This window comes from Epinephelus fuscoguttatus, linkage group LG4, assembly GCF_011397635.1.
Source record: "Epinephelus fuscoguttatus linkage group LG4, E.fuscoguttatus.final_Chr_v1".
Classification (NCBI taxonomy): domain Eukaryota; kingdom Metazoa; phylum Chordata; class Actinopteri; order Perciformes; family Serranidae; genus Epinephelus; species Epinephelus fuscoguttatus.
This window is the reverse complement of record NC_064755.1, coordinates 26,307,773-26,334,392: the sequence shown is the minus strand read 5'-3', so window position 1 is coordinate 26,334,392 and position 26,620 is coordinate 26,307,773. Positions and strand designations below refer to the sequence as shown.

Here is a 26,620-nt window from a genome sequence, read left to right as displayed (position 1 = left end):
AATTAATAATAATAAGCATCACAGTGAAGACAGTACCTGGGCTATAAAATGGGCTACACAGGTACATTTAAAACCACATTCAGATAGCTGATATTATTGTGAGATGATAAATAGAGAACAAATTTAACAAGAGTTGACTTTGAAGTGAACTTCACAGAATTGGCTCAGAAATGGGATTGAGTTGGTTAAACAATCACCAAGCCACCTATTTTTGGAAACCAATCAACCAGCTCCTCAGCCAACATCCAAAATCTACTGAGAGAGAAATGTGGGACATTTTGGAACAGGAAAGTTGCCAATTTTGGCCAGAAGGTAACAGTGAATCATCCGACTAAAAACATGAGGTGTATTGATGCATTTTTTTTTTTATTTTTTTTTTGTAATATCGGCACCTGTTGAAATGTTAAAAGAACTCAGGCAGTGCACAAAGCTATACTGTGCTTTAAATGTATAATACATAAAATAAATAGATATTTATAGTTTGCTTTTGGATCTCTTCTCCATCAGAATACACACAGTGTAAGTTTCAAGTGAGTCAGACTCATAAGCACCGACATCTTGTCTACACTGGCCACACAGGAAGAGCAGAGTGTTGCTGTAGCACCACCTACAGAGGAAGTGCAACTACAGTTTGCAGGATCATTCAGAGCTGACACTGTGTATGCACTGAACATTACTAGAATACACAGACTGTAGCGGTACCATATTTGTGGGCCCAACTGTTTTATTGTTCAACACATTTTATTCATAACAGTTTATTTATACACTGAAATTACAAATGGATTGGGGTGTTATGTAACTTTATGGTGATGGTGAATAATATCTTCACACATGGGTATCAGCAAAACAGGTGGTAAGTAATTAGAACATGTGATCTTTGGTTAATGGTCCTTTCATCATTATTTACAAGCATGTCAGAATTATCTTTGCAATGGTCCGACAAGCTGTTGGAGCTAGCATGATGCCCACACCCTCACTAACTGCACTCCCTGAGGAAAGATCATCACATTCATAAAAGTGAACCACCACATCACTGCTGATCGCCACACAAGACAATGAATATAAAGGGAAACTTTGCTGATACCGAACCAGCTGTGTGGCATCACAGTGTGTGCAGATGAATGGTGTCTGGCTTTCCCCCCGTGCCACTGGCAGCAGTCCAACCTCTGTCACCGGACTGTTGGGGAGCTCCGGGGGGAAGGCAAACATCATTCTTCTGCACACACTGTGATGACACACAGCTGATTGAATATCAACAAAGTTTCCCTGCTTCCCTTCACTGGTTCCTGTACAGCAGGGTCGGTCTTTGTTTCACTGTTATAATCATTAAAAAGCAAAAGCAGCATGTGTATACATTCAGTAGGCTGTATCTTCAGTACCTAGCTAGCTAACCCTACACTTTTCAGGGTTTGATTTGGGTTTTGGAACAGGGAAGAATCGATATCTTTTTCCAACCTCTCCAGGTAACGAGTATCATTAATACACGACGTGCCCCAGACACAACATTTAGCTCCAAATCCACAAAACCTGCCTGAACATGAAGGAAATCTTAAACAATTGCATTAGAGTCAATGGAGCACAACTGTGCTGTTGTCAGACCCTGGTCTGAGCCGGCCGATGCTACGCTATGATTGGCCAAACTGCGTCCAGGGGCGGGACTTTGCAAAGGGTCAGTTGCATGATGCTGACCTCCATGGCTGATAACCCTCTTGTAAGGTTCAATGGCCTTCATGTCCACTCTGTGCTCCTGGTCTCCGATACAAAACACCCTCCAACGTCGTCCCTCCTCTCTCTCGTCCGAGGCAGTGTACTCCTGGACTGACTCCACGCCCTTCTGCAGTAGTTCTGTAGTTTTCGGCTTGGGGAGATCGTCTAAAGGAGAGGGAGGCATTTTAAACCCACAGCTCGGATGCGACACGCCCTGGCTGTCTGATCTATTTTGATTAAATCATTTGCTAAATGTTCAGATCACTCAATAATTCATAAGTGAACTTTTCAGTCACATGCATTCTAATTAACGGCCATTAACATTACATTTCATTTTTTGCTTTTATCTTTTGTATGTGGACGGCATGCTTCCTCTCTGAATCAACACCAACAATCACATTTTAACCTCCATGTCACCCTTTCATTTGAGATAATTTACAATTACATGATACTGGGGGACACCCTGCTATTGTTCCCTGCATGAGAAAGAAGTATGTCGAACAAACAGGGCTAAAAGATACCACGTGCTAACACTGTTTTCATTTTCATCACATGATATGAAGTTCTTACCTTCCCATTCAAACTCACTGCTGTTGTCTGAAGGTGTGTCTATGTCATCGAGGTCCAGCTCTGTGCTTTCATCGAGCTCATCAGACAGAAGAGAACCTTCGCTGCGGTCCAGTGTAAGACTGATGTCTGGAGCTGCAAGCTTCTTCTTTGCCTTCTTGCCATGGTCCATTGCATAGCCTAGGGTAGATGTCAAATCATCAGTGGCATAACTGTTTGTGAGAACGATAGGCCTTCCGTGGAGTAATGTTTTATGCAACTTTCCAAACACAAAAGTGATCATACCGTGGAAAGTCCTCATCCTGCCACTCCTCCTTCAGTTCGACTCCTTCCATTCTTAGGCGAGCTTCTGTCGTGGCGACTGACTCTTGGCGCTCCAGGCTGGGAATGAAAACACAAAGAGGTTATGGCCACTTTTTACGTTTATTAATATTTCATTGCTAAAAGGCTCTCTTGTACTACAAATGTATTAAGATCAAGAGCAGTGTCAGCAGAGATTATCCTTGACAAACAAAACCCAAACACATAATTAGTTGTCTGACAACAGCTGCTTGTGACTTGTACAATCCTAAAAGGATTATGGGGGAAATGTAGATCAGGAGTCAGAGGCAATTTCTGTTCTTGGTTTAATGCGTCAGCAAATGCAAACTTAGTGGATATGGATAGTGACAGTGATGGAATGCTTCTAGATGATAAATACACTTGACTTAGCTGCACAAAGGCACAGTTATACACTGCAAATAAGGGTGGGGATATGTATGTTCTGGATAGGCAGGTCACCCATTATATTTTCCTCAACTGTAACAAACAGGGGACAGTTGAGCAGCATGAAATCTGTCCTGCAGGCTGGACTTTACTGTGCAGGACAGAGAGGTCTCCACATCCTGTCACTGCTCTGTTACATATTATTTGGTCCAAAGCATGAAGAGCAGCATATAAACCCCAAAATGCAAAGACAACACAAATGTGAGTGTGACCCACAGTAGCAGGGTGACATAAATGTGTGAGCTCGGCTTGTGTTGCACTCACCAGGTATGCTCAGATGGTGGCCCGAGCCAACATCAGGGCACATTCCGATATCAAGAATATCTGAAGACTACATTTGCGGTGCTCCTTGTCGCTGTTTCTCTGGATTCAATAATTTGTCTTCATACACATGACAAGCTGCAAAACAGACGTCCAAACTCTCCGCAGGGCTCTGCTGGTAGTCTGCGCCTAAACATTGCCTCGTCGTCGATGCGCAGGAACATGTGAACTCATCGTCATGGTCCTTCACTCACAATGACTGCTCTCTGTCTCTGCGCTCCCACCTCCCTCTCTACTACTCTCCTCCTCTGTCAGCATATGCATGGACCTAGAGGCGCTGTGTAGCAGCATCACAAGACTAATTAACTTGCCTCTGACTCAAAAAACAAAAATCGTCACAATAGTCCTGTGGGGCCCTGTGTGGGTGCAGCACTGTTTACATACAGTAGATGTGCAGGGACATGAGTCAGGTAGTACCAGGCAGTGGGTGGAGATGGGTCAGACTGGTGTCAGGACATTCGGAATGGAAAAGCCTCCAGACTTTTGTTCTGCCTTCTGAAACAGCTGCTATTTATAGGATTTGGAAAAGACTGCGGAAAAGAAGTTCATCCCGTTGTAGAGCTCGGTGCAGACAATCGATACAGCATAGCATCGCGATATTGTTTTGATATACTGACGCCAACTATCAATCATTTTTACTATATACATTATTAATTTTTGCAAATACAAATTTTAATACAACGTTTGGCACTAGAATAATAAAATCAATTGCTTTTTTGGTCCATTAGATGGTGCCGATGTATTTTTTTATCCTGGTGAGTTCAGCAGACGTCTCAGTCTGCACATTTGGCAGGAAGTTCACCAGAACAAAGATGAGGGCACTGGAGAAAGAAATCACAAAGTGTTTAAATCAGACATCTGGACTTAATTTTTTTTTAACACAAAATAACTGCAACATATTTGGACTGTGGAGACTTAGACTAGAATTGTGTAGTTGTTTCCTTTATGAACAGTATTTTTCTTGCAGTTTCAGTGTAAGAAAGGAGCCATAGAATATTGTGTTTACAGACCAACACTGCCTCTGACTTCTCATGGTTCACTGCATGTTTGGTCCCACACAGGGTTTCGCCTCCAATCAAAAGGCACAGGACAGTCTCTCCCTGTCTGTCTGTTACCTGCAGCTGTCAGGAGTAGTTTTTGTCTCTGTCTCGAAAGCTGAAACCTCAAAGTCAAACATGACCTGCAACAGAAACATCTGCAGCTCTCTGTCTTTCACTCACTGAGGATGCTTCCATAGCGAACCTTTCTCAAAGAAAATCAAATGATTGTTTCACAGTCCTCTGCATCAGCTGCTCCAGAGGCAGCTATAAACTTCTTTTCTCCACCAGGGGAGGTGCTGGTCAAACTACCCAGAGTAAGCACTTGGATAAGTTAAGCAGTAGAATGAAGGAAACACTTTTGAAATGAGATGAGAAAATGTGAGTTCTTCCCTATTCACACATCAGAGGGGTCATGTGAAGCCTGCAATAGCTCCTGTTTGTCGTGTGATGGGATCAAGTCCCAGTGTCTGTCCTGCCCTGATGGCCACTACTTGGAAAGTGGTATGTGTCGACTCAACTGCTGACTCAGTGCTGTTCTCCCCACTGTGACGTCTGCTCAGACGACAGGACCTGTTTCAGTGAGTTATTATCTCTGTGGGAAGCTAAAAAGAGAAATATTCCAAGTGGGTGACATTTGAAAATGAACTGCATCACATCCTGAAATCTCTTGTTACAACTTTACCTCTCCTCCTAAATATCATTTCAGAATGCAGCTTCCTCTACCTGATGCTGAACGGTGTGTGTAAGGCTAGTTGTCCCATGGGCTATTATGAGGACATGGAGGAGGGCCACTGCAGTCAGTGCCACCCGACCTGTGACAGCTGTTCAGGGCCCCTGGCAGATGACTGTGAGACCTGCTTGACATTTAGTCCCAAACTCTATAAGGGTGCATGCTCCAAAGACTGCCCCACTGGTACTTACTATGACACTGAAGCTATGGAGTGTCAAGGTGAGTCTCTCAGTGCGTACAGTAGATGTGACTTGATTAGATTTTAAAGCAGTGTTGTATGGGCAGGGTTAGCTAGGTCTGATTGTATATGTACATGGGCATCTCACCTTTGGAAACTTTATTTAAAATAGTCAATGTGTCACCTGTTTGAGATATAGAAAGTGGTTTATGTGGCTCAAGACACAAGTGTGGTTGGAATGGTTGTAGGCATTATAACCATCTGGACTGAGGATTGTGGTCGCAGTTCTGACCCTTGATAATGTCAATTGCTGGAAGATGGTTAAAAGATAAAGTAGTAAAAAATAACATAAAACATAAATGAAGTGATAAATATTAGAGGAGAGCAAACTGAGATTTTGCCAGCTGGTTTTGTAGAATGGAAATCCAGCATAATGGGAAGATTGTGCCTTGGCTTGTGAAAGTTAAATATAACCCAGCTAGAAAACTCAGTACCTCTGACAAAAACAGCATTTACAATGGTATAAAAGGTTGCCTACACTCAGAAAGTACTAAATCCATAGTCTCTATAACTGCAACACTGCCATGTCTTATCTCCAAGGGCTATTCTGGCTTAGCCATAATAGAAGACAGTATTTGCTTACGACAGTTATCATGTACTAGTAAAACATTGTAGTGATCACTCCTTCTTTTGTAAATAGAGTCAGAGAGTCATACCACATTCAACTGACGCAGTCTGATTTGTTTGACTATGGCCAGAGTGCCACCAGACTTGTATGAGCTACTTGTATCAGTGCACCCAGTGTGAGAGGGGACTTGTGCTGGATCCAAACACATTGTTGTGTGGCGTGACAGGTGACACAGACTGCCCACCAAGGACATACCTACACGACGACCAGTTCACTTGCACAGGTGGCCAATGGCACTCACCTTCTACCTATGCCAATCCTCAATGCCTATGTGCAGTTTCACATAGACTGACCACGTCAGTGAGTAGAAAAACCTGGGACAGGCAGAATGACTGACTGACAGAATGACACACTGACAGTTTTCGTGATTATGTACAGGATACCATACCATGACTTAGTCATACCAAAAATTAGAAAAAAACAACATTCGGCCACAGGGGGAGCCACAGCGATCGGTCGCATTTTAGCCATTTTTAAGCATTTTTCTGTTGTTATAGCGCCACCCAGTTGCCAATTAGAGTTAAATTTCTCCAGTCACCTTGAGGCGTCCTGTTCTACATATCTACCAAGGTTATTAAAAATCAATATGGCGGTTGGGTCTAGATAAGAAATTAGCTCTCTAGCGCCCCATTTTGTTTGATGGGGTAAATAATGGAGAGGTCCCCTCAGATTATGTGTGGGCATATGCCTACAAAGTTGCATGGTGATCAGTGAAACCCTTGAGATGTTATACACCTTTATGTGATGAGCCACGCCCTCCGCAATATTCATTGCCTTATAGAAGCTCAGTTTTAGTAAGTTTTCCAACTTTTGCCAAGAGGGAACTTTAGATATTGGTCCCTAGATTATGTTCACTTATCAGTTTCATGCAGATCGGTCAAACTTCCTAGGAAGAGATTGATTTTAAGTGTTTTTCAAAAAATTCAAAATGGCAGAAAATCTATATAAGCGGAAGTTATGGGTTCTTGAGGCAAATTTGTTCCTCATGAGGAGAGGCATCTCTGTGCAAAGTTTCATGTCTCTGCGACATACGGGGCATGAGATATGCCCATTCAAAGTTTGCAATTTCAATCGGTTGCTATAGCGCCCCCCTTTGGCCAACTGATGTAATATTGCTGCATTCGCATCCTCCCATGACCCTCTACCACTGTGCCAAATTTCACATGGATTGACCAAGTCAGTGAGGAGAAAAACATGGAACAGACACACAGACAGAGTTTTCGTAATTATATAGTAAGATTATAAAAGATCGACACTTGGCGGCCGTGTATCAATACAATATTGCCACACGAAATATCACAATACTATGCAGTATCGATATATTCCCCCACCCCTCCCAGCACTGTTACTCTTGTGAGGGGCCAGGCAACGATGAATGCCAGACCTGTGCCGACCCCAAATACTTTCACTGTGAGCATTTTCCACCTGATCGTTCAGCTGCATACTGAAGTGGTTCAGGGTGTAAACTGAACAGAAAATCAGCAGAGAAGCTGATTTTTTAAAAGTACATTTATTATTCAACCATACAACACAGCAAAACTACACATTTACTAACAATCAGCTCTTCAGGTACTCGACAAGTTTATTTTTAACCTTTATGACTGATGGAATTTGAGCTTCTGCTCATTTTATCAGCTCATCTTTGAAGATAATACCCTAAATACACCTTGAAAACTGTCAACTTATGTGCTGTCTTACATGCATGGAAAGTTGCATGCAAAAAATACTAGAACTTAAAATTTCAGTCCTTGCAGCCTCTAAAATGTTTTTTAATAAGAAAAACTATTGATATTTAAGTGTAGGCGCTGAAAGGAGCCCAGTTTCAGCTTCGTCAACGTAACTTTAACTAACATTATTACAGAAGTTGATTTTTGAATAGCAGTTCTTATGTAAATCAATTTCCCCCCTGTTCTTAATAATTATGTGTGTATACTAGGGTTCCTGTGGATCCTTAAAAAGTTTTAAAAGGCATTATGGCAGGATCTTTGTTAATCTAAAAACAAGATCTTGATCGGCATTCAGATGTCTTAAATCAGTCTTAAAATGCTCAGACATCGGAAGTAGGATCCCATAAAGCTTTTTTTTCTGTATAATCTCAAAAGCAATTATTTTGTTTTTTTTAAATTATTCATTGAATGCCTCTCACATTTACGTCCTGAAGGTCAAGATAGCCACCAACCTTCATGTTTTGTTTCCAGCTGATTTTATGGCATGACTGAAACCTGTAGAAGCCAATGTACAAGGTTTAATGTATGTTATAGGACAAGTTTTTAAAACTCTGCACGATGGGAATCAAGACAGTGGAATCCCACATGCAGAGTCAAAGTCAAAGTGTTTTATGTTACAACAAAAAACAGGGCAAGACTGTCCCTAACCCTGAGTAACTGATATTGGTTCATGTTTTTTCTTTAATTTTGGTTATTGTAAAATTGGTCTTGAATTGAATTCTGGCTGGCATTAAAAGAGTAGGGCGGCATGGTGCAGTGGTTAGCATTGTCGCCTACACAAAGCAGGAGGCCGATGGAACAGAGCTGGGATTCTGTTTGCCTTGTGATCACGTCTGCTCCACCTGCACCGAAGCATCGCCTAAAGATTGCCTCACTTGCTCTCCGGGACACCTGCATCTCCTTCAACTCTGCGTCACCCATTATCCTACAAAGCTGAAGGCTCCATCTTTGTCCTAAACATATACCCTTATACCCACCCTTTATCCCCTGATCCAAAACTTTCTCTGAGTATGTTTCTTCTTCCACGCCGCTTCTATCAACTCAATGACATCTGCAAACAGTGCCACACCAGTTGTCAGACCTGCACAGATACAGACAAAGGAGCCACTAATTATAGCTCTGATCTCACTCATTATGTCCCATCCACCTGTGGTCAATATTCGTCCAGTGGGTCAATATTGCACTTTCACTTTTACGCAAGTTCTCATATTATGAGTTTTTATATGTGTTTGCAGATGCCTCACCTCAGGGGTGTGTGATGTGTGACTGGGGCAGCACTTTAGAGGACAAAGTCTGCTATTCGGGGCGATACTTCTCGGAAAAGGTGTGCTCATTGTTACAAGCTATGTGCCATATTAGTTAATTATTATAGTAATAATACTTAATGGCAAAAGATGACAACGTGTTCTCAGTCAGCTTCTCACCGTGGGTCTGACAAAGTTAGAATAGTTTTGGTTATTTCACATTAGAAATTCTTGTATTTGTGTTTTTGTCTTGGCTCCTTGTAAAAATCAATGGCACATACTTCCAGTTAGTTTGTAGCAGTATTTAATGATGTTTGCTTATGTTGCTAGGGAAATGTCAGTCAAAGCAAACCGTAGCCACCCATTTCTGGTGAAGCAAATCTGCTTTATTGGGAGCAATTAAGTACTTAATCAAATATTAGCTTACGACATTTATATCTATCTTTGATTGTTGCTCCAGTGATAATAACTTTTTAATGCTATAAAGGAATCTGTAGGATTTTAAAGTGTTTTTTTTTTTTTTTTTTTTACCTTATGGAGCATTTTTCGACATTAAACCCTACAAAGACAGATGCTGCAACTCAGAACAACAATAGCTATCAGCAAAAGGCTCATATGTACAAATAGGTTTTCAGTCTCTGTAGCAAACAGCTGACTGGCCTATTGTCTACTATAGACTAGGGCTGCAAGTAACAATTATTTTAATTTTCAATTATTCTGACCATGATTTTCCTGATTAATCTATTAGTTGTCTGGTTTATAAGATGTCAAAAAAATTGTTGAAAAATGTTAAAAGCTGTGACTGGACTTTTTCACAGTACATTCAGAGGACATGTAGCTAGTGGATCGTGAGGAGATGTTTGCTGTATGTGACAAAAACTTTTCAAGCTTAGGAAGACTTAGAGAGCCTTTAAGCGTTCCCGTGTTTTGTCCACAAGCCAAAGATATTTCAGTCAGGAGAGACACGTTTTTAGTTTTGGAAATAAAATTTTTAATTACAAGTGCACATGAGAAATGTGAAAAGTCTTTGGCGATTAGACCCCTTCGAGATGGTGAGCTATAAGGAGGGTGATGGATCCGTAGCCAGTTAGGGAACCCCCCCGGGGTCTAGACGCTGGTGGTGGTAGAGGAAGTGAAGAAGAGATCAGGATAAGGTGGATGGGTGCTGATGATCCGGATGAGTAGAGGAATGAGTCTTCAGGTTTGTCTTTGACCTTGGATACGACGGCTGGAGGTGAACGGGGTGGAGGAGGGGCAGTGATCCTGCCTAGAATGACAGCTGAAAGTAGCCTCGCATCACCAGACTCTTCACGTACGAAGAGCCTGGTTTCCATTCACTCTGAATTTTGTCTGGATTCTGGTTCCGGTCTAGAGAGCGGATCCGGAATTCACCAAATTCACCAAAGTAAAAGTAAAAATTCTGGCGCACCATCGATTTAATATAAAAGAAAAAGGTTAACTTAATGGCTTGGGGCTTTTCTTGTAAATTATATTTTTTAAATTAAAAAGTTTCACCACATGTTTATTAGCTTGGTGCTTTTATTTTGACGGAAAGGCGCATTTATCGGATTCCGGATCCTGTCTCTCTCGCCCTGGTTCCAGTTCCTTACCAAAACGGCCCAAGCAAGCTGAAAGTGGCAGAGGAGAGAACAGATTTAAAGTCTTGTAGTGACAACCTGATTGGCTGATGGAGGTTGTGGCTAATTACGATAGGACAGCTGAAAGAGCGCACGCTCGGAGGCAGCTGATTGGAGGAAGCAGTGGGAGTGGAAGAGGGAGAATTGTGAATGTATGAGGGCAGCAAGGTCTTCCTGATTGAACTTACGCTGAGCTTCATTCAGTTTACTGTCATAGAAAAGTAAAGAAACCAGAGGATATTCACATTTAAGAAGCTGGTGCTGGTTGAACAAAACACTTTAAATTTGTTCCTTAAGTATGACACGTAAGGCTTACATGAAATACCTCTTCAATAATTGACTGGAAAGATCCCATTGCATAAAACCACAGAGCAATCATTAATTGTAAAGGGACTGGAAGAGCAATTTTGGAAAGTTGAGTGATCCAACTCCAGATGGTCACAATCATAAACTAACTTTTGGTCACATTCACAGCACAAATTATTTGCTCATCATTAAGCGTGTCCGTCAGGAGGCCTTATTTTTTCTCATTTATCTCCATAAACTCAGCCAGATGGAGTCAGAGGTACTCTATGTTTTGTCCTTACTTTGGTTACTACGGTCCAACAGTCTACAAGACCAAGACAAAGAGAAAAACTTAAATCATTAAGTAAACATTTTAAGGAAACCTTAGGAGAAAACTAAGGATGTTTTGCGCAACCAATTTTATCTCAAGAAAACCTTAACTCTTTAAGGAAAATCTTAAGTTGCTCTGTGCAAGATTTTTTATTTATTTATTTTTTTTTTTTTAAAAAAAGCTCTACTATAGATACGTTTTTCTTTTGTCTCCAGTGCATGTATAATAATTGAAATCTGCATGATTTTAATGATTACAGTTCAGGAATGCTTTGCTGAAACAAGTCCTTTGGAGACATATGAAAGTGTTGAAAGTCTTAACCTAGTCTGTTGAGAAACTCAGCAAATATAACATTAACTCTGAAACATCCACCAGGACATGCAGTGAGTCACATCCCAGTTAGGATAGACGACGCTGAACACATTCTCCCCACACCTCAGTTTGACACACCTACTTAGGGGGCTGACTCATTTACAGGAACCAAGTCAATCTGTAACTTACATTTAAGACAAAGGCACCTGCGGACAAGAGAAATGCCTTTCGCTAAGTTGTTTAAGAGGCAGAGGTTGAGGATCTTCTCAGTCCTCCTCATGGGTATGTTCCTTACCTTTGTCCTTTGGGAGACTGGCTCCAACAGGCACTCATTGCCTGATATGAGAATACCACAGCAGTTCTCTGTGGACCTGCCTGGCTGCTTGGCTATCATCAGTGGAAATGTGGACGGTAAGAAAGATGATTTAGAAGTGCTTCTGGGATCCAGGAAAAGACAGAAACCTTTATCGGAGGACTTCTACTTGAACGTGACAAAGGACTGTCCATCTTACATTGACAAGAGAGGTTTCATCACAGAGCCTCTCAGTGAAGAGGAGAAGGATTTTCCCATCGCCTACTCCATGGTGATCCATGAGAAGATTGAGATGTTTGAGCGACTTCTACGAGCTGTTTACTCTCCTCAGAACATCTACTGTGTGCATGTGGACCAGAAATCCTCTAAAGAATTTCAGAAGGCTGTGGAGGCAATCGTTTCCTGCTTTCCTAATGTGTTTATTGCCAGTAAATTAGAAAGAGTCGTCTATGCCTCATGGTCCCGAGTGCAGGCAGATTTGAACTGCATGAAAGACCTTCTGGACTCACGCGTCCAGTGGAGGTACCTGCTGAACACCTGTGGGACAGACTTCCCCATCAAAACCAACGGAGAGATGGTTCAGGCACTGAAGGTCCTCAACGGGAAAAACAGCATGGAGACGGAGGCCACAAATGACTACAAGAAAACCCGCTGGCTGTATCACTACAATGTAACGGACTCTGTAGTAAAGACAGATGTGAAGAAGAGTCCTCCACCCATTAGCAGCCCAATGTTCACAGGAAATGCTTACTTTGTGGTCACGAGAGCCTTTGTAAAACATGTGATGGAGGACAGAGAGGTTCAGCAACTCCTGGAGTGGGAGAAAGACACATTCAGCCCTGATGAGCACTTGTGGGCCACCCTACAGAGGATGCCCTCTGTTCCTGGATCAATGCCTGCCAACGACAAGTACGACATGTCAGACATGCAAGCCCTCGCTCGTGTGGTGAAGTGGGGCTATTTAGCAGGAGATGTGAAAAAAGGAGCCCCGTATTATCATTGCACTGGCACATATAGAAGATCAGTTTGTGTGTATGGAGCCGGGGACCTCCCGTGGCTCCTGAGACAACACCACCTCTTTGCAAATAAGATGGACCCTGAGGTTGATGATATTGCTATTAGATGTATGGAGTCAGTTCTGCGTTTCAAAGCTTTAGGCCATGACCCACTGTTAAGGGATGAATACTCCACTAATTAAAGCTGATAATCATTTGAAATGTGAAATATAGATTGTCTCATTGATATGCTGTTGCTGATGTCACAGCTTTGGTCACCGTTTACTTCCAATCAGGTATCAAGGAAACTACAAGTTTAACAGTTATTAGTTTATTGTTTTTGTTTTTTAAGGTTTCCTTGTCAGCTATTGCACAACAGAAAATATATTTGATTTACAATGTTTACATTATCAAGTTTGAACTGGTCTATAATGTATTAGATATGTCAACATTTTATAGATAATAATGGGTAAATATATTCTAGCAATCATATTCATGTATTCTATGTTATATTGTTATGGGTTTTATATATTAAAATATATGTGCAATAATATATATATATATTGCACACATGTACATATATATATAAGCAACCATATTAATGTATTATTTCTGTCTCTTAATGACATTTTTATAAATTATTCTGTGGCTGTTGTTAGTATATTGTTGTGATCTTCTGTATTCTCCCATACGTTTTTAACATTTTTATATTATTGTCAAGTTATTAATATGGATGTTGTAATTTCTGATAATACTCCTGTCCTTTATTCATATGATTTCAATTTAATCTGTATTTGTGATGCCATCTAGTGGACTGTAAGTGGAAGGTGTACAAAGCAAAGTTTGGTATTTATTATGTGAATGTTGAATATTTCTTTTGTAACCACTAGAAAACTGTGACCAAATGTTATAAAAACCCCCAAAACAAAACAATGATGTGGATCCATGACTTTACTTGGAGAAAATGTTACATTAAGACCTAACATCTTTGCTTCAGATCGTTGCGCTCACAAAAGTTTCCCCTCCACGAGTCAGAGGGCACATTCAGGTGAGAGGTAAAACATTAAACATATTCCCCCCAGGCAGGATTTTGATAGAGATCGTCAGCAGTGAACAGTGAACAAAAAAAAAAAAAAAAAAAAAAAAGGTGCTGTCAAACACTTGTTCTATGAAATGCCACTCGACTGGTCAGGAACCTAAAATGCAGTTTAAAAATCAGAGCAACCATAAAAATATATTAATTTCTCTCCTTTGTCACCTTTTGAATATAAATATATATTTAAATGTAATAAAGCAGAACATGCATCAACCATTTGTAACAGAGTGCCTTAAATAACGTGTAGATTACACCAGTAACTAGGGAACACCAATAAGTAACTAAGTTTGACATGATATACCAGCAGTAGATAAAAAAAAAATTAAAGAAAAAGAAAAGATTAAAAACATTTCAGCCAGCATTTGGGAAAAAAACGCTGAAGATCAAGCTTGTAAAAAGTTCCACAATGTAACAGGCAGCACAGTTTCAAAAAGGCACTTTCTTGATGCGAAGCGCTTCAGTCACGTTGCCCAGAACATAAACATAAAGAGTGGCTGCTGGAAAATATTCTCCGCCTCCACATCTTGCAGTGCGAGCAGGGTCACTCTGGAACAGCAGCAGCTGCGACCTCCACTTTGCCGTGCATGTCCTGGTCGATTCTGTGGACAGATTCGACAGCCGTCAGACATCTGTGTGACTGGGGTGCCGTCCAACAGGGCTATGATAACTAATGATCAAAGCACCAACAGGTTACTACACTGCTTATTAACACATTGTTCACATATTCATATCCTGCTATGTAATCATTACCTTCACACCACTACAAAGGGATTTCTTAGAGTGAGAGAGCATTTCTATTTCTTTGTTTTTTACTTACCAGATGTTCAGCATACTTCACTAACTGGATACAAATTCTGCCTAATATGATCCATGTTCTTTTTACTGACAGCACAGTAAACATTTGGGCAATACAAACCACCAATATCAGTTGTATTATTATGAGGTTATTACTTCCCTTGAAACCTTGCAAGACAAACGCACTACTGTGTAATTGTAATATGTAGTGAAGAAGCCCTGAATCAATGTCAGAGAACAGGCTGCGTTCATTATCTGCAGCACAGATAAGTACAACCTTTGTGCTTAAAATATGTAATTTTTCCATGTCGATGTGTGAGGTTTCAGCGCATTTGTCTTGCAAGTTTGCCGCTCAACTTCATGCACCCAGCAAGAGTAGTGCAACTAGTTGTAGCAGTGTTGTAAACGCAATACCGAGTCTCCTCTACAACCCCGTGGTTATTACTTTTCTAATCTTCTAACATGCCACGACGTATCTGCAGCTTAATAACCTCACGCCCACTACTTCTCAGTAAAGAGCAGAAGATTTCTGTGTGCATGAGCCAGGCTGACAGAAGGTTTGTGGTGATTGCTAAACATCAGCTGGGAGTGGGTTTGCAGTGAGTCATGCAAAGAGCTGTGAGAGTGGACAAGCCGAGTGTTCAGTGAGAGCGAGTTACTGAATTTTGGGGGGGGGGGGGGGACCATGTGAGGACATGGTTACGGTGCAACCACAAAACCACAGTGACTAGGACAACCTACTTCCCTGTTGTTCCACAAACATGAACACACTTACCCAACATCAACCACATCACATTCTAAACCTGGTTTTTAAAGAGACACATGCAGGTAAGTGCCACTTGATGCCCCAACTTTAGTATCAGAAATCAGAAATGCAATAATTTATCTTAAAACTATTCTAAATTGTTCTTCACATAAATTAATAATTCAGCATCACAGTGAAGACAGTACCTGGGCTATAAAATGGGCTACACAGGTACATTTAAAACCACATTCAGATAGCTGATATTATTGTGCGATGATAAATAGAGAACAAATTTAACAAGAGTTGACTTTGAAATGAACTTCACAGAATTGGCTCAGAAATGGGAATGAGTTGGTTAAACAATCACCAAGCCACCTATTTTTGGAAACCAATCAACCAGCTCCTCAGCCTGCTTTGAAGAGCCAAAATCATTTTGAAAGAGAGGAAAGAGGAAAGTTGTTCATTTCGGCCAGAAGGTAATCATCCGACTAATAACACGTGGGACACAATGAGGTGTATTGGTGCATTTCTGAAAGCCAATGGATCATTTCCTTGTTAGTTTTGTGAAATGCAAAACAAAACAAAAGAAAACAAAAAAAAAGGCTGAGACTGACCCTGGGTGAAAGTGCATATACCTTTTACGGCTTTTCCTATTTTTTTCGTCGTCAAACCTTAAGAAGGGGGGGGGCAGGGAAATGGAGTCAAGGAAAGGAGAATAACACAGCCAACAGACACCAGACACCAGACATCCAAAAGAGCAAAAACATTTGATAAGATGAGATGCATTCACGCTGATATCTTTTCAAATGCCAGGAGGGGACAAGACTCAGGATATCAGGATACGCCACATCGAAGAAAAATACAGCATGAGCTCAACAGTTGTGTGAATCAGCAAAAGTAACACGAGAAAATGACAAATGTGTTCTTCAACTGCTGATCTAGCAGCAGTTTTTTTCAGTAATGTTGACACTTGTTAAAAGAACTCAGACAGTGCACAAAGCTACACTATGCTTTAAATGTGTATTACATCAAAGAAACATTTAGATATTTACAGTTTGCTTTTGGATCTCTTCTCTATCAGGATACACACAGTGTGAGTAAGAGAATCATGCTTATGGGCAGAAAGCATCTATGATTTTGGAGATTCCTAAATATTAGGGCTTTAAAAGAAGATGAATTGTGCAAAGTTTCAAGTGAGTCAGACTCATAAGCACCGACATCTTGTCTACACTGGCCACACAGGAAGAGCAGAGTGTTGCTGTAGCACCACCTACAGAGGAAATGCAACTACAGTTTGCAGGATCAGTCAGAGCTGACACTGTGTATGCACTGAACATTACTAGAAGACCTGCGAGAATTTGGAAACCAATTAAAGGGAAAACAGCAGGCCACATCAAAGGAATATATATATATTTCATTAGTGTTACAATTGAGCATTAACACTGTCACTTAAGTATAAAAATCTGAAGGTCAAATCACCAGATTTCTAGAATGATGTAGTTGTATTTATCAGCTTGCAAACACTACTTTTTCTTTTGACAGGACCTTTCTCTTCTTTTAAAAGAGCTTAAAAAGTGCTAATGTATTTGAGTGGCGCATACTTACTGTTTGATACAATCTGGTATGGACACATACTCCATTGGAACTAGTTCTGCGAGGTCCGTCAAGCTGAACACATACTTGATTTTCTGACTAAATTTGGAGCTGTAAAAAAAACAGAAGCAGGAAATGTCAGTTAGCAGAGAAGACATTTATGTTTAATAATCTAGCTACCTTAATCATAAAGTTACCTTATGAAAGGTTTTGTGAGTGCCAGCAGGGTGCGAATAAACCAAGAGGGATGGACAATTATCAAAGACTTCAAGTTCTTCCTTAACCTGGACAAAAAGAGTGAGAGGACATTTTAATCTTGGGCTTGGCCTGTTATCTCTGTGTCTGTCGTATACTGACACTCACCTCCTATCAATCTGCTGATAACACTTTCTGAGCCAGCCGACGGTCGGCATCTTTTTCCGAGAGGTTGCCCCGTTCAAATACACAATCATATAGTTCTCTGCAACCAAAAGCTCCAGTGTGCCGATGACATATCTGCGGGAATCAGGGAAAATTTCATTAGCGCTGGTTGTGACACGTTACCTCACGAGGCCAGGGGAAATCAAATAAACACTCACTTGAATAAATTGTCCATGATGTATCTGTAATTTGGTTGATTGCTCTCAGGCATAAAGCACACAGCAAACACAATTATGGCATTCAGGCCATCTCCATAGTAACCTGCAGTGAAAAATCAAACATCAAAAATTTATATTTTAATACCAAAACACTATTTTTATAGGCAAAATCTTTTTTACTTCATATTTTCAATAAACACAGATTGATCAACTCAAATAAACGCACTTATGACTGTATTTATGTGTGTGTGCCAAATTTAATGCTGCTGACCTCCATGGCTGATAACCCTCTTGTAAGGTTCAATGGCCTTCATGTCCACTCTGTGCTCCTGGTCTCCGATACGAAACACCCTCCAGCGTCGTCCCTCCTCTCTCTCGTCCAAGGCAGAGTACTCCTGGACTGACTCCACGCCCTTCTGCAGTAGTTCTGTAGTTTTTGGCTTGGGGAGATCGTCTAAAGGAGGGGAGGCATTTTAAACCCACAGCTCGGATGCGACACGCCCTGGCTGTCTGATCTATTTTGATTAAATCATTTACTAAATGTTCAGATCACTCAATAATTCATAAGTGAACTTTTCAATCACATGCATTTTAATTAACAACCATTAACATTACATTTCATTTTTTGCTTTTATCTTTTGTATGTGGACGGCATGCTTCCTCTCTGAATCAACACCAACAATCAAACTCAACCTCCATGTCTCCCTTTTATTTGAGGTCAGCATTTACAAATACCTGATACAATTTCCTGAGGGAAACCCTGCTATTGTTCCCTGCATGAGAATTAATGTGTCGAACAAGCACTGCTGAAATCCAGTAGGACTTCTGTGCATCTTTTGTAGGATGTGTAGCTGCATGATGTGCACATTAAGCAGACTTGAGGCAAAGAGTGATCATGTATATCAAGCATGCAACAAGCAGAAAATAAGTGAATAGTGCAACCAAATCACCACAACACACTTTATTGAGGATCCCTCTGTGAGCGGCCCATTTCCATAATATACCGAATCAAACACACTGACTAGTGTCTCATCTTTAGAGCCCTGTATGACTCATACAGATATATTTTGCATGGGAATGACTGTAGGATGGTTATGAAATCATCTTCCAAATGAGTCATTTTAAATCCCATGACATAACACTTAAGTGGTAAAATGCCAAACGTAATGTGTCTCCAATTTAAGGATGAATTTATTATGCTATGTAATAGTTTGCTGTGTCATTTCCTGTGATGTGTGATACCTTGTAAAATGTAACACACACACACACTGACTGACTGCTAACTAAACAGCACGTTAGCAAATTTTAAATGGCTACTATCTGATAACTGCAGCATTGAACCACTTCCTAACCAACAAGTTGCTACTGATTGTTTCCTCAAACGTGGTAAATTTTCAAGGAGAGGAAAAATGACATGCACAAAAACATCAACTGAAAATGAAGTGTATGAAACACGAAACCTCCAAATGATTTGTTTCAACAAACTGAAGACACAACATAATCTGGACAATAGGAGTTGATTGACTCATAGTTGGCAGAGCGAAATGGGGGCTGTCCGAGAGACCTTACCACGAGGAAGAGAGAAACCTGTTGCTGGCCTGCAGCCTGTTTCCAGGCTGAGAATGGAAACAATTCTTCCAAGTGAAAAAGAGGAAGGCAGCAGTGTGGAAACACAAAAACGACAAAGCACATTTTAACTACACTTGAGGCAGTGAGTTGCCTACCCAGAGCTGTAAAATCAGGAAAGGAAAATACCAATGGAGCCAAGAAGCAGGAAATACATGACTGGTCTGATAACACACTTCCTTCTATGTTACAAGCTAACAAATAAAGAAAGCGAATCTTTTCATAAATATGTTACACAAGTGTGGACTGCGTCTGGGTCCACGCATCTTTGCACCTCCCACTTTATCAAGTCAATCTAAACTTTACTCTTTGAACTTTCAGTATTAACAAAACAGGAACAAACAAGGCTAAAAGATACCACGTGCTAACACTGTTTTCATTTTCATCACATGATATGAAGTTCTTACCTTCCCATTCAAACTCATTGCTGTTGTCTGAAGGTGTGTCTATGTCATCGAGGTCCAGCTCTGTGCTTTCATCCAGCTCATCAGACAGAAGAGAACCTTCGCTGCGGTCCAGTGTAAGACTGATGTCTGGAGCTGCAAGCTTCTTCTTTGCCTTCTTGCCATGGTCCATTGCATAGCCTACAGTAGATGTCAAATCATCAGTGGCATAACTGTTTGTGAGAACAATTAAGGGGTAAGTTTTTTTCCCTCAGCCTATTAAAATACAATACTCAGCTGGTCTCATTCATGAAATGTGTGTAAATCTTTGAACAGATTTGCACATAAAAAACCTTGGTAGTAAAAACCTACACCGGACTCATGAACCCCGTGGGAAACTCGGATTTGACTTAGATTTTGTAGGCGCATGTGTACGTTTCTGAATACCAATCTAACGTAAATTGACAGCACGCTCTTGCTAGTCAGCAATTAGCATACATCTCCACCCATGAATAGCCAGTGACCACCATATATGGAGGAGATCATTACTATGGATATGTCATATTTGGGTTAAGTTATTATGGGTGAAGTGGGGTTGAGAAAAATATTTCATTATACATAGTTATTTCATTATTTGTGGTGTGACAGAGACAGGTAAATCAAAGGCTTGGAAGTAGGTAACGGATGCTGTTAACTCTGTGTCCTCTGTTGTAAGAGCCATCCAAAAAGTTAAATGAAAATGGTTCGATATAAATCATGATGCAATGAACACAAGTACACACAAACACAACAGCTACAGGAGGAGGCTCTTCCAAGTCACAGCTCTCTGCTGTAGATGAGCACACTGGAGAGACCTCTCCGTCAGGGGCAACATGCCTCTACTGGAGCAGTCAACAGCGAACTTCAACAAAGATTGGTGAACGCCAAAATACACCTAAACAATTTACACTCAAATTCGTTCTGCTCACGTTTCATGAATGAGACCCAATGAGTTTAGCCAAACTAATATAGGGATTCTTTTAAGTTCGCGTTAAAATCAATTAGGTGACATGTCCCAATGTTACAGTCTTTCAGTATGGAATTCTCTCTTTGTGTTACTGTGCCTCCACAGCAAAAAAAAAAAAAAAAAAAAACACAGTCTGAGAGGATTCTGTACTAAGAAAGTCTGTTAGAAGAAACTCTTATGTGTTGGCTGACTCAGATGGCTAAGGCCTCATATTAGTTTCAGCTGAACTTTTGAATACAGTTGTGGACGAACAAGAATGAACAGGAATAACTAATGCAACCAATAACTCTCTAAACATACATACAGGCACATGGGTTTGAACACAGACTTGAACAAATGTAACATGTCTTTTAATATTGTAAAGCAATGCACCGTTCTGTTTTCATTACCAGGATCTGTCTCCTCAGAGGTTCCTGCAAAAAGCTCGTCTTCCAGCTCCTCTTCCTCTGGTAGGGGCCTGAAAACCAAACAGCAGGTGAACATGCCTTCAGTGGGATGATGTTTTATGCGACTTTCAAAACACAAACACGTGATCCAAAAGTGATCATACCGTGGAAAGTCCTCATCCTGCCACTCCTCCTTCAGTTCAACCCCTTCCATTCTTAGGCGAGCTTCTGTCGTGGCGACTGACTCTTGGCGCTCCAGGCTGGGAATGAAAACACAAAGAGGTTATGGCCACTTTTTACATTTAATAATATTTCATTACTAAAAGGCTCTCTTGTACTACAAATGTATTAAGATCAAGAGCAGTGCCAGCAGAGATTATCCTTGACAAACAAAACCCAAATACATAATTAGTTGTCTGACAACGGCTGCTTGTGACTTGTACAATCCTAAAAGGATTATGGGGGAAATGTAGATCAGGAGTCAGAGGCAATTTCTGTTCTTGGGTTAATGCGTCAGCAAATACAAACTTAGTGGATATGGATAGTGACAGTGATGGAATGCTTCTAGATGATAAATACACTTGACTAAGCTGCAGAAATCACAATGATACACTGCAAATAAGGGTGGGGATATGTATGTTCTAGATAGGATAGGCTGTGTTGGGAAGGTGCAACCCAGTACTGGAAAAGGTTGAACGGATTCAATGGAATCAAACAAAATGATTAAATCTCATTCTTAAAACTGTCTCAATATATGACTTACTTAAGCTCTACTGTTAATACTCATAATACTTTCCCTCTAACCTAACCTCTACCGACAGTCTCAATAAACATTTACCGGGCTGTATGTTCATTCATTTGTCTACAGACATATTAGTCTAACAAGATCTGTTTTAATGGTTGTTAAGGAGAGACTGTGTGTCATGTACTGTCTAACTGTTCATATGAATTGCCTGATAAGTTCCCTGATATTTTTTTATACTAGCACACAAAGCAATACAGCTTACTCCTCAGTTTCAGTTACTAAGAGTTTAGTCACAGTGCACATGACATGACAGATGAACAAGTAACATAATCTTAAACATAGTCAGTGTCACTTGTGCATTTGGGCACTTTTTACCACATTTAAGTTCATTTTTTTGTTTTAATAAAGGTCATTTTTAGCTTCACAGCTGGACAACCTGTATGATGTGCAATTTTGAACACCTTGAATCATAAACTTCCAAACTTTCCATATAATAAAGGGCAATAACAATGTTTCAGGTGCTGCTGTAACCCATCCTGTTACTTACCACCTTAGTATAAGCCTACATCAATTCAGTAAAAACCCTGTTTAGGTTATATGCAAAGCAGTGTGCTCTTCAGTCCTCAAAAATGACATTACTTTAATTTGCTATGTTGTACCAGCTATGGGATAGGTGCTTTGTGTTGCAGTGCTTATCAATACATAATTCACAGTCCCGCCTATTGATCGAGAATCTCCTCGAGACTTTCAGCCTACAGCTGGCCACATAATCAGATCACTGGCTTCTTGAATAGCTTACAAGCTTGTGTTAAAGGCTTAGTTTATAAACCATAAGGCTACTCACTAATGCCGATCATGGTATCTGTATCTTTGCTGTACAGAGCTCCCTTTGATGCAGTAATCACATTCACGACTGTATTTGTGCTCCCAGACACAAAAATATTCTGGGCATTCGGTATTCAACATTTGAAAAAGTTTAGCGGTTTGGTTATGTATAGTGCTTATCCCCATATTACATGTGAAATCCAACTGAGAGAGGTAGAAGTGCCACCGGAATGTGGTTTCCTGAGGAGAGACCCCTGCAATGGAAGTGCACACGAGACCAAGCTGCACGGAAGTGGAGTCAGCCACATTAGGCAAATAGAAAAAGATGAACAACAGTTTCAAAACTATAAAAATAACAATAATAATAAAGAAATAAGTGGTGAGAATTAAGCTGCAGATCAGACCTGACGGTTTGACCAAAATGTTTTTTTCATAGTCATGATTTCATCAATCTTGACAGTGATACTATATGTTGTTAACATCTTTGCAATACGATTGTTTTTTGCATCTACACCTTTCATAGAAACGATCTTTTATAGTGATACAATACAAGCTGGTTTGACCCACTGCAAGAAAGCCTCCTGTTTACAACAGTCTCTATGATACACTAATCTGTCTCTATCAGATAATAATCTGAGTCTATTTTGGCTCGAGTTAAGCACTTACCGACTCTAAAATTCTAATTCTTCTGTTATAAATACTGCCTGTTATTCTGAAGATTAAAAAGGCAGAAGCACAATACGTAGCAACACCTTATCCTTTAAAACACAGATTAACTAAGTGAGGATTTCCTGACAATTACTGTTTGTCAAGGGTCAGCGAAATGACGCTCTGTGCATGGTGTGTTCTGCAGCTGTCCACAGATGTTACTTACTGCAACCTACAGAGACTGAGGACAATGACAGTAACACCTGTACCATATCATGCAGTACAAAAAATAGCTATGCAATATACTACATTCCCAAAGTTCATGGTTTCCAGCTCTTAAAGTGTTGATTTGACTCTGTGACAATGTTTTACATACTCCTGTCACTGTGTCAGTCCCCTCTGCAATGTTCAGGAAATAAATGTCATACCAGCCTCAGTGTAGCTTCTACTTTTCCTGCTTTTCTAGTCAAGCTACAAATACAGGAACGTCAAAAAGGTTTGGGAAGGATGTGTCCACTTTTGGTATTAACACCTGTTTGTAGGATAAGCATTGATTTAGAAAACTGTATGTAAACTACATATTTGAAAGCCACTGTAGGGTTTTGATTATAAGTCTTCATTTGAGGAGCTGAACACAGCAAATGTGAAACCAATGTCAGGGTGTTTTTTAATGATTAATCTTTGTAATCATGTGTAGTTGCCCTGTTTTTTTTTGTTTTGTGGTTAACATACTTTTTGGGTTTTATTTGCAGCATACTCATTTTGTGTTTTAGAGCTGTATATATTTTATTTTAGTTAGATGTTGTCTGTTTGTAACTCTTGTTGCAGCCTGTCTTGGTCAGGACAATCTTGAAAAGGAGATTTCTAATCTCAAAGAGGTTTTTCTGGTTAAATAAAGGTTAAATAGAATAAATAAAACGTGACAATTTAGACTGATTGGTTTCAAACAACTTTCTAACTTCCCAGCCAACCTTAAAAACACTGACAGACACTTGAACAGAGGCAATCATCTGGCTCAGGTGCTTGAGTCTGGGAGAACAGCATTCTTGCAATGGAGACGTGACACCAGACACTACTTAATATTATTTGCCAACATGTAGAAAACATGAAGCAGACATGATACAGACCTTCCAATGGGTCCAGGAGGTGAGCGTGGCTGGGGAAGGCTCACCGGAGTAGAGCTTGTTGCTCCCGGCTGTGTCTGCTCATTGTCTGGATTTGTCCTTTCCTGTGGCGTACCTCTTGTTTTGGTTAGACTCTCTTGAAGTGCCTCTTCGCCATTTTCAATTGTAGACGCCGTGCTGTTTTCCAACTCCTCTAGTTCCTCCTCGTCACCTTCTCCTGACACTCCCGAAGATGACGGGCTAGACGTGTGTCTGTTTCCCAGCTCCTCATGAGTCCTGCTGGGTGTGCCGAAATCTGGGCTGCTATTGTTCAAATTCATTTCACTTACACCCTTCAGCACCGCTTCACTCTCAATCACATCCGATGCCATGAGCTTCTCCTGTCGCCCTAAAGCTAGAGCGGCTCAGAGTGGGAAAAGTCCGACAAAGAGAAGCTAAAACACCGGTTTACTTGTTAGCCTAAACCAGCCAGAGAAGTGAATCTGACTTATACAACTTCTTTAAAAGTTTGTGGCTAGCCTGCTAGCTCTCGTCCGCTACTCAGCTAGCCAAGAGGGCTGTTGTTGTTGACAGCTAGCTGTGCCAACTAACAGCAATCTTATTAACCAAACTGTGTTAAATGTCACACAGGGTGCACAGATAGTCACCTTTTCTAAATGCGTCACAGTGCGTGAACTCGGGAGAGCAAAAAGTATGCTAGCTTTGCATAAGCAGCGGTGCGCAGTGATCCTACTTATCAATTTCCTCCCTTCCTTCCTCCAAGGCAGAATGTTCTCCTGCGGACGTAACGTTAGTCACGCTAGCTTATGCGCTACAGTTAGCTAACTGGCTAGCTAACTAACTTAGCAACAGCAAAAGACAAGCTAATGCTGTCAAATTAACGCCGAAGTTAATCCATTAAATCAAGACAGTTGTCAACTACGACTCAACGTTAGAACAGCTGTTCCAGGGCTCCATGTAAAGTGTAAAGCCGGTATCCGGTGATTTAGCTAACGGGGTCCACCGATGTCAAACTCCTCAGCCTAACGGTAGAAAACGGCTGTCCGCTAACATCGCTAGCCGGAGGAGCATTCTGTTGTTACGTTTCCAGCTAGCGGTATGAAGTTGCCAGTTTTGTTTCCTGCAGGTTTGTATCTGAACTTTCTGCCTTCATCTCTCAAGCACAAAACACACAAAATTACCACCGTACATTTCAGTTTTGGTGCACTATTTTTACTATCTACACAATAAAGGTTTTCACTGCCTCATCTTGCGTCACAAAATATTATTTCATATTCTAAAAATATCACTTCTGTTCACTGTCACACATGTTGAAGCGACCTAAAGAAAGTTGCTAAAGTGCATTTGTCTCCAAGTGTAGTTCAAAATATGTCACATAACTAGAGTTAAAGGCTTTGGTAAGGGTTAATAGATAATATATGAGTGTAATATTTCTGACAGCTCCATGGAAAATTAGCAAACCTGGCACCCCTGCTAGATTTAAGAAACTGCTGTCCAAGTGAAGGTGCACAGTCTTTTGACCTGATTTGTATCCAAAACTTTTTCCATTTTTATCTCCTAAAAGTTTATTTTTCATTTCAAACTGTAGGTTTTAATTCTACATAATTGTGAGTACTGTCTATTTGATTAATGACATTTAATGTAAGTCACAGTAGCAGGTCTGTTGCAGTGGTAGACAGTAGCCTAATGAAGCCTACTTAAAAACAACTTCTGTGTACATCTACTTCACTGTGTGTTGTACTGTGCATTTAAACCCACTCCATTTAACAGTAATTACAGATTAAATTTATTAGTAAACAAAATAAGATGCATTGTTAACATGCTGCTTACATTTAATAATTAAGTAGCCTTATAATAATCCAATAATATAAAATAATATAATATCCAGAAAGGGTTCATTCAGCATAACAAGTAGGCTACTTTGTGGCTGATACCTCTATATTTTTAGGGGTGGGGGAAAAATCGATACCACATAGTATCATGGTATTTTTGTGTGGCAATGTTTTATTATATAGTTATTATATAAATTATTAATAATACAAATACAAATTAAACTTTAAGTAGCCTGCTTGAATAGCAAAATCAATTGCTTTTTCAGCCCACTAGATACATTTTGCTGCTGCAAAAAAATGTCTGTAGTGAGATAAACAGACTGAAAACTTATTACATAATACAGATGTTGACAAAGTTTTCCTTTGGGAACATAATCTACAGTTGAAAAAAGGTAATA

General features: G+C 40.4%; 2 protein-coding genes and 1 long non-coding RNA gene across 10 annotated transcripts in view; 2 read left to right on the top strand and 1 right to left on the bottom strand.

Moving 5' to 3' along the window:
* Positions 1-30: 30 nt before the first annotated feature.
* Positions 31-25,439, bottom strand: bnip2 (BCL2 interacting protein 2). Of its 8 annotated transcripts, XM_049574168.1 has the most exons (12): positions 24,394-25,438; positions 21,213-21,308; positions 21,052-21,119; positions 19,681-19,857; positions 17,919-18,101; positions 17,648-17,750; positions 17,433-17,564; positions 17,267-17,353; positions 17,082-17,180; positions 16,112-16,147; positions 15,507-15,534; positions 13,960-14,535 (listed from the first exon to the last, which is right to left on the bottom strand). In XM_049574168.1, the coding sequence occupies exons 1-11, from the start codon at positions 24,759-24,761 to the stop codon at positions 15,522-15,524; spliced, it is 1,362 nt and encodes a 453-aa protein (XP_049430125.1). In that variant the 5' UTR covers positions 24,762-25,438; the 3' UTR covers positions 13,960-14,535; positions 15,507-15,521. The 8 variants fall into 8 exon arrangements, 6 of the variants coding, with proteins under 6 accessions (XP_049430125.1, XP_049430121.1, XP_049430122.1 ...); XR_007449163.1 differs by lacking the exons at positions 13,960-14,535; positions 15,507-15,534 and adding an exon at positions 31-205 and having other exon boundaries at positions 15,852-16,147; positions 24,394-25,439; XR_007449162.1 differs by having other exon boundaries at positions 15,507-16,147; positions 24,394-25,439.
* On the top strand, positions 11,736-13,809 carry LOC125887395 (beta-1,3-galactosyl-O-glycosyl-glycoprotein beta-1,6-N-acetylglucosaminyltransferase 3-like). The gene has a single exon (XM_049574169.1). The coding sequence runs from the start codon at positions 11,754-11,756 to the stop codon at positions 13,041-13,043; it is 1,290 nt and encodes a 429-aa protein (XP_049430126.1). The 5' UTR covers positions 11,736-11,753; the 3' UTR covers positions 13,044-13,809.
* The window catches only part of LOC125887406 (uncharacterized), a 65,506-nt gene continuing 64,281 nt past the window's right edge, over positions 25,396-26,620 (top strand). The window contains exon 1 of the long non-coding RNA XR_007449165.1: positions 25,396-25,516. This is a non-coding gene — a long non-coding RNA (uncharacterized LOC125887406). The remainder of the gene's footprint in view (positions 25,517-26,620) is intronic.